Raw genomic sequence first — 8,833 nt, forward strand, 5'->3', positions numbered from 1 at the left:
ATGGTTTAGATCAGGATTTACTTTTGTTAATTGTGTGGTTGTCTAAAAAAAGTCTTATTTGTTAGCAACACATAGCAAAATATTTATGGGTAAAAACAATAGATTATGGTATCTAGGATTTTCTTCAAACTACTGCAGAAGTTCCAGGAGTTGGGAGAAAAGGAAAAAAGGAAATGAAAGAATAAACAAGAAAGGCAAAATGTGGATAATTACTGAAAATGCGTGATAGGTACATAGAGATTCATTATATTATTCTCTATGTCTGCATTTGAAATTCTGCAGAAGTAAAAAAAAAAAAAAGACTAAGGTGTTTAATACCATGTTCAAACATTTTAACATTTTCTTAACTCTAATCAATTATATTTATTTGTGATTTTCCTTTAAAAGATCTTATATCACATAAAGTTCTTACTTAAAATGTGTAAGTATTATAGCTACAATATACTAAGAGCTAATATTTGTAAATGGAATGAATGAATAAATGAATGAATGGTGGAAGCCAGCTGTGCATTAATACCATCTCAGCATTAATACCATTATCAGATTCATCTAGGATGAATTCTTTCACATCTTATGGTGAATATGGGTACAGTGGACAACAGAAATCCATGCATGATATATAAAATAATGTACATCTACATATAAAAATAATTCTGAGCTGGGAAGAAACAAATTTTTAAAGATGAGACAAATCCTCTAAATGGATGTATAAACTGTAGAGGAAATGGTGTTGCTTTAAGCACAGATTTTTTTTCCCAAAAAATTCATGTAAAACATAAAGAGCATACCTGGGTTCTAAGACTAGAATGATTTAAAAATAACAACAAAAAAACTAATATGGAAAAAAAAATTGGGAGAAAATCTATAGACTTTTATTACAAAAACACTTTCTTATTACCAATTAAACTAGAGGAAAATAATACCTGCCTCTACATCATATTAACTGTGTGCAGTAACAGATGAGAAACCTAGATTACTATGGGCCTCATCACTCAGCAACAGTATTTAAAAAAAAGAACCCAAAGTACTGTATTACAGACTACTGTGCACACAGAACTATAATAGTTACTATCTGTAAAATAGAGACATAACCTAAGAAGGTCTAGGAGAAGCAGAAAAATAAATCAAGGATCCCACAAAGCATCACCATGCTTTGCCATTCACATTTCCAACGGTTATAAAGTTTTTAAAGTTTTGCACCATTTCCCTCCAATGAGTTGGCACCCAAACAAATCTTAACCAGGAAGCACCATGACAGAACGATACTTACAAAGTTTTTGAGATGCAAGTTGTATTGATTGACCCCATAGATTTCTATCTTGATTTTTGAGACATTCATTGATGAAATGAACTGCAAGTATAGCTTTTTGCTGGGCATATTTTAGTAGTTTTCCTGCCTTCATACGATCTAGCTCTTGCACAACAACCCAGGGAATTATTAACACAAGTCTATCAAAGCCTAAAAAATAAAAAAGATATCTTAGAAGTCAACAAATATGTTACTCAGTTGAAATGCTGTAGGAGAACTGAAAATTATAAAGTAAGGAATTCACAATCTAAATGAAGAGCTAATACAAAAAAAATGGAAATTAACAGATTTGTCAAAAGAATGTTGGAGAAAGTATTGGAAATCAAAGAAGAGTTAAATGTAGATTGCTAGATTAACCTGTGAAGGTTTTTTTTTTTAAGTTAAGCTGATTATGCTTAATACATATGCTTAATATCCAAATGGAAATGTACTTGTGGGGGGGGAAACCCATGTCACTGTTAAAATATCAACTAAAATATAAAAATCAGAATCAGCAAATATGTTTTATAAATACCTGGTATTTCTGTTGTCTTCAAAATTCTAACAAATTTGAGATGATTCATCAGAATATTTGTGTCAATAACAATTAGAAGCTTTTTGTCTGAAGCAGTATTTGCTAGAAAAAGAAGGCAAAATTAGGATTTCATGACACTTGATAACAGTCTTTAATAACTGAAATTTAAATATCATAGAACTTTGATAACATTCTTAAGAGAAGGCAGTCCTTTGGACAACAAAAACAAAAACACATTTACTGCAATTCTTAAGAGAAAGAACATAAACTGACACCCCAGTAGTAATTACAGTAATTACAGTTGCAAAACCCCGTCCTTCACCATTGGTAGCTGTGCACTTAGGAATCATAAGCTAATTTTAATATACTGAGTGTAACATAATTGAAAAAATTAATACTTGTAAAAGAAAGAAAACAGATATTAGCATTACTTCATAGAGCTATTGTGAGGGTCATATATGTTAATGCACACAAAAACAGTAGAGTGAAAAATTCAATGTGAATGTAATGTAGCATTACTATTTTTATAAATACAATTCAAAATAGTATGCTAATAGATTTTGGATAATATATCATTATCTATCTCCCAGTAGGAAGAATTGATCAATGCTTTACATAGCTGAAACTGTTAAAAAGTTATGATTACTACCAGGAATAAAAGACAACTAATTACTGCGACTGCTGCCCCTTGACAAAAAGAAGAAAATACATCTAATTGCCTAATAATGTGAGATATATAAAAACGAATGATGATAAGATAAATATTATACCTGATTCCTATAAAGAAATATACCATACTTTAATTATTGCAAATGAGCACATTTTAACATTTTACATCTCAATATTATAAAAATTGAATTGGCACACTCATTCTTAAGAAAGCATACATCATAGACATCATCATATACACACAGGGTATACCAGCAGAGCAATGTCTATCGTCTTCCACTAAATCAATCTCCATGCTTGTTAACTCTCCAGAAGGCAGCACCACAGGTGAATCCACACTTTTCCCCACACGTGCAGCATGAAGCTCTTCAACTATCTGCATCTAAATTGTAAAAGACCCACAGTAAAATACTTTTCATTTACTCTTCAGATTAATAATAAAGCAATTAATTCTTAATTACTTCACTTGAGATGGTTTGTGGGAAAAAAAAAATTTACAAAAAAATGGAGGCGGAATGGTAAAAGAACAGATTTATAAACCTACACAGGGTTTTAAAATAGCTCTTATGACTTCCATAACCTTAGGCAAGCAAATTATTTAACTACTTTGGGTCTCAGTTTGTTCATCGAAAAAATAAGAATGTTAAATATCTATTTCCTTTTAGTATTTTTGTGAGGATTAAATGAAATAATCTGAAGCTCTTCACACAAACTTAATCTATAGTAGACGTTCAAAATAAGTTAATTCTCATCCCCATTCTCACTTCAAAGTGCTTTAGGAGCCAAATGTGTTTTTAGCGGGATGATGAGCAGCACTCTCCCTGAGATTTCTAAGATGTCTATGAAATCTAGATCTTAAGACGCTTCTCACTTCAGAGAAGTAGTTCCTTGATGGATCTTGGTGCAAAAAAATGAAAGTATAACCTAGCTTTAGGGCAGAGGTGAGAAATCTTTATCAAGGGGCAATTACCCACCAGACAGGAAAATACAACTGACTCTCAGTAATAAAAAGCAATTAATATGGTTTTCAAGTCTGCCTTAAATAGAAAAACACAAAGTGTTCTATGAATCTAATTTTAACTTAGGCTTGCGGACCATAAAATTCTATGCAATAATTCCACGAGGATCAATCAGGAGATTCTACCTGGGAAATGATGCAACAGGTAAAAAAATAAATATGTATGGATTCTCATTTTCACTGAATAACATTTTCATCTTATTGCTGATTAGGAAAAATGTGCAAAAAACATGTCAGCATCACACAGCATTTTGGCAAGCCAGGCATAAGCAAACACATGATAACATTAAATCAAAATTCATGTAACTTGTGGGCCAGAAGGCAAAAAAGGTGATCAAGTAAATGTAAATACTTCTCCAAATAGTTTTTCATGACTTCATAAAAACTTACATATGGATATCAGTATTATTTTCATTTATTAAATAGGAACTGTTTCACTTAATTTCATTAAAAATATTCAAAGTAAATAAGTATAGCAGTAACCTCTTGATCTGTATCTTGAATACTTTCGAGTGACACTGAAGAACATGGTGCTTCAAAACTCTGAAATGAAAAGTGGTTTTATTAGTTAAGAACAAGGCATGTTATCTACAGTGGGGTTGTTCAGCCCTGGCACTGACATTTGGGGTCGGACAATGCTTTGTTCTGAGGGCTGTTCTGCGCACTGTAGCACATTTAGCAGTATCCCTGGCCTCCACTCACTAGATACCAGAAGCACTACCCACCCCCGAGCTCGACAATCAAAAATGTCTCCATCAAGTCAATTGCCAAATGCCCCTTAAGGAGTGAAATTGCCCCTAAAATAGAAAAGCCTTCTTGTATTATGTCACGAAACATGGCAGAAATTCTTTAGGGTTTACTCATTCATTTATACATTCCTAAAAATACTCATATTCTAAGAATGAAACTACATGCCACCCAAAGAAATAGAAAGGTACAAGAGCTGGTCTCTGGCGGTGGGAAATTTTCATCCAGGAATAACAGCCATTTCCGAAAGTCACATCGCACAACAAAGGGAACCAGAAGATTATATAATATGGCTGAGAGGGAAAGGCTAAAAGATGCACAGCTGTATTATTATATACGGACAGAACACCAAAAGTCTGTGTTCTGTTTTTGTCTTCTAGCAGAGATCGAAAATCTTTCTAATTCCAATTTTTCACTGGCACTTTTGCTGAGCAGATGAGACCTCCCTGACCCTACGTACAGGTAACACAGAACTCAGCCAAAGCCACTACTGAACCAAATCACCTTCTAAGAATTCTCCAAGATGACACTATACTCACATGTACTTTACAGGAAGCTACGTATGGTATAAATTACAAACCCTCTTTAAAGAAGTGTATCACATGTTCCTTCATTGGGAATTCATCTTCCACTTTAATTTCCCATCTCCAGTCTTCACATGATATAACACTGTATACCTCACACACGTGGGCCCATTATCACTTTACTACCCCAGGACCCCGGATTTTATAATCCCTTCTCCACCTGACAGTAAATCTCCCTGGATTTTTAAGCTTCTCTTCAACCAAGAAGTGCCAAGCAAGCTAGAGATTATTATCAGAACTTCCTGCAACTCTTGACATTTGAAGTCTTTACACTGTTTTACTTAGGTCACTACTACCCTTCACTCTTTAGCCACAAGTCACTTCAATAAATTTTCTACCACCTAAAAAACCAGAAAAGTTTGTGTCCATTGTCCCTACCTAATTTTTCCTCAGGGAAAACTATCAGTCCTCCCCATCATGCTTTACTAAAGACATGGATGGGGAGAAAGGCTTCTCAGAATGACAAACAAGACTATCAATAGTGAGACTGGTAATGGTTTTCCCTGCTGGAGTGATTCTGAACTGAAAACCGGATTATACTGCTCACATGACTACATCTCAGGGACTCTGTACCACCTACTGAATAAAACATAAAATTTTCCTCACTGGATGCAAAATAACCCACTGTCTGGAACATGGCTTCCGCTCCCACTTCCTCTCCTACAGATTCTCTACACATCTCAACTGAAGTGCCCAGGTACTCGCCACGCGGTGTCACAACTCTGCCATCACACGCTGGACCTCTGCCTTTGCAGGACAACACTTCTATCCCTTGCTCTACACGTTCTTCAATACCAAGCTTAAGAATCTCCACCTTGGTGAGCCCTTCTTTAACTCACCCCAAAATTTACACTAACACCGACCCCATTCTTAGGGCTCTAGTATTTACTTCACTGTACTGCAATTGCGTTTGTTTATTAATCTGCCTCCCTGAGAACTTCTTGAGGGTAAAGGTCATTTTATTCATTTCTAAATCCCTAATAATGAGAAACATACCTGATACATAATAGGTACTTTTAATTAATGTTTGGTAAACTGATGAATTTCTATCTCACGGATTTGTAAGGATTAACTGGGATGCTATTTGTAAAAGGGGCCTAAAAACCATAAATTTCTAGAACATTAATTTTGAATGCTGGGGGGAGGGTACAATCTGAGAGGGGTCTATATCAAAGGACTATAAAACCTAGGGAAAAAAAGAAGTCATTTTCTCTTAGGAAAGTGTAACAGTATTACTAAATAACAGGATTACTAAATCCAGAAAATACAACTATTTCCTTGTAAAGTACACTCATTATCTTAGGAAAAGAATTATCTATTGAGGAATCTGTGAAGAAAACAAAACAACAAACATAATATTGAGATGATTCTCTACTGTCAATAATATGTGGAAAAAAATATATTCAAGATAAGAACAATATTACTTGCTGCTCCTGTGTCCAAACAACTTTAAGTCAGATAAGGCTGCCATCGAAGAAAGTTTTATAAAGTTTTAATTAAAAAAACTGAAAAGTAATCATGCAAACATTTCTTCCCTTACAACTTAATATCCATGCTAAGTCCTTCCTTTGGTTTGTGGAGTAATTCTATAGAGACCAAAAGTAACTGTAAGATGCACTGCAGGAATTTTTTATACTGTCCCCTAGATGTGCACCAAGCAATGACACAAAGATGTTCACTGAAGGTAGTGGCAAGTTCGAGTTTTTTTCTTTCATTTTATTCTAGAGAACTGGTTAGAACACAAGAAACTACTAGAGGTTGTTTTCCTTTAAGAAAGCCATAAAAAGAACAAACTCAATTCTTTCCCTCTTTGGAACCTTTCATATTCATTGGACAAAAGTACTCTCTCTCAAGCTCCTCTGGCCTCCCTAGTTATAATCCATCTTTCGTAGCAAGTATCTATAATCTTGACACTTAAAAGCAGGTAGACTCCAACCACTCCTGTTTATAAGCAGTCTCTAAATTTCTGAAGTTCTAAAGTTCTGAAGTTCCGAAGTTCTAGAAGTTCTCTTAAAGGTAAATAATTTTGCCATAGAAAGAAAGCTATAGAGAATAGGTTCTCAAAGTAGTCCACTTATTCCATAAATGCCAATTTATTCCATAATTTGGAACCAAAATAGCGTGGCCAGCTCTCTAGCCTGGATCTTGGCACACGCGGTTAGTTCCCTTTGGCTGGAACACCCTTGTGTCTCCACCCCATCCCCCTCACCTCACCTTCACCTCAGTAACTCCTATTCATGCTTCAGTTCTGTTTCAATGTTACTCCCACTTCCTCTGGTAAACCTTTCCCTCCACAGTGAAGCAAGGCCACGTTAATCCCCATATTAAGTGGTAAGGGCTTTTCTGACTTAAGTGACTGCTGTGTCTCCTCACATGAATATAAGCTTCTGAAAACACAGACTATGTGTCCCTTACAGTTTATTCTATTGTAATGTCTGGCACATAGCAGCACTCAAAAAATAACTGGCTAACGGAATAAGCTATTCAGGATACTAAGCCCTGAGTGTTCAACAGTACAGTACCTGGGGTTAAAGAGCCTGGGAGACTGTCACGGTGCTTTACTTAAAGGACTATCTGGAATTGCATCTTTCTACATTTTTACACAATCTCTTCTATGATGGATCCTGATATCTGCCAGGATTATCTTCCTAAGAAAGGTGAAATTAAAAGGGTGAAATAAAAACCAGCACACATCTTCCTGACTAAATCTGAATCGGCCCTCTATAACCATTAACAGTTGTTCTACTGACCTTTGCTAAAATCTGTATTCTTTGTTTTGCATTACCTTACCTGGGTTAGATTTTCACTAGAACTTGAATCATTACTTTCTTGATGCTCATATTTTCCTTTCCACTCACAAACAGTCTGTTTACATGTGGAATCTGAAAATAAATGTTTACTTCCGTGCCTTGTCAAATTTAATGAAACCTGAGAGCTTTCCAGGCATTCTTTTTTCTTCTGCTTAGTCTTTGACTTGTTAGAATCTAAACTGAAGACATTTTCTTCTACAAGCTTCTGTTGAGGATCATGGGATTTTACTGGGATTTTGAAACTGATCTTCCTTCTTCTAGATTCGAGGGGTTCCTTACTTAACTTGTTGGAATTACAATCCTGAGAAAATGGGATTCTCTTGCATTTTTCCAAAACATATTTTTCAGAGCTGTCTCTAAATTTATTGTGCCTTTCTTTCTTGAGTTCTTTCATCTTCTCCCTCTGAGCAAGCGAGTGAGACCATTTTTTTTCACTTGCCTGGACTTCAGCTTTAGGTTTCACATCTTTGGCAATCTTAGGACTGCTAAGGTTTTTAACTCCATGGTCAAACTTACTCCTAACATTTGTCAATTTGGTATCATTAACTTTAAAATCTACACTTTTACTTATGTCTTTTTTAGTTCCATTTGAAGAAGGACTCTGTGAAATAATTTGATTAACATTTGAATTTAATGCTCCTTGGAGTTTAACAGGTCCTTGGGATGAAGGATTAATATTTGGTCTTTTTCTTGGAGTCGTCGTGTCTACATTCAGTCTGTAAAGCAGGACAGAAACCTCATTACATTACAATTATACATGATTATACTTAATTTGTACTCTATTACTTTAGGTAGGAAATGACAGAACTAGCTTGACACAAACTTCATAAAAAGTAGAAATGACTACATCGAAAATGAATAATTGGTTTGCTATTTGGGGGAAAAAATTTACAACTTTCTAAACTACCAGACAACATAAATTCCAAAAAGAGTATATACTTAAGTGCAAAATTATTATTATTACCATAATTGCTATATTCATATCAAACCCTTAAAAACCACAGAAGAAAAAAGAGAATATTTATCTGACTTAATGGAGAATTTCTTAAATTTAATAGCAGTGGGAAAAATTACAAGAGAAAATAGTCAATGTAAATGACTACTTACTGTAAAACTTTAGCATATTAAAAAATAATAAATAAAATCAAAGAACTGGGAAATGGCATTTGCGCTATATATATA

The 8,833-nt window shown here is 34.5% G+C and overlaps 1 protein-coding gene across 7 annotated transcripts in view; it reads right to left on the reverse strand.

The window, feature by feature from the left end:
- The window catches only part of SWT1 (SWT1, RNA endoribonuclease homolog), a 138,037-nt gene that overhangs the window by 119,084 nt on the left and 10,120 nt on the right, over positions 1–8,833 (reverse strand). For all 7 annotated transcript variants that reach the window (XR_002781407.1, XR_002781408.1, XR_002781409.1 and 4 more), the window contains exons 5-9: positions 7,632–8,367; positions 3,994–4,053; positions 2,736–2,874; positions 1,824–1,925; positions 1,271–1,459 (exon numbers count right to left, since the gene is read on the reverse strand). Coding sequence is in view for 3 of the 7 variants with exons in the window: in XM_023533239.1 (XP_023389007.1) it covers positions 1,271–1,459; positions 1,824–1,925; positions 2,736–2,874; positions 3,994–4,053; positions 7,632–8,367 (1,226 nt within the window). In the remaining 4 variants the exon portion in view is untranslated. The remainder of the gene's footprint in view (positions 1–1,270; positions 1,460–1,823; positions 1,926–2,735; positions 2,875–3,993; positions 4,054–7,631; positions 8,368–8,833) is intronic.

Source organism: Pteropus vampyrus, unplaced genomic scaffold (genome assembly GCF_000151845.1).
Source record: "Pteropus vampyrus isolate Shadow unplaced genomic scaffold, Pvam_2.0 Scaffold98, whole genome shotgun sequence".
NCBI classification, from domain to species: Eukaryota; Metazoa; Chordata; class Mammalia; order Chiroptera; family Pteropodidae; genus Pteropus; species Pteropus vampyrus.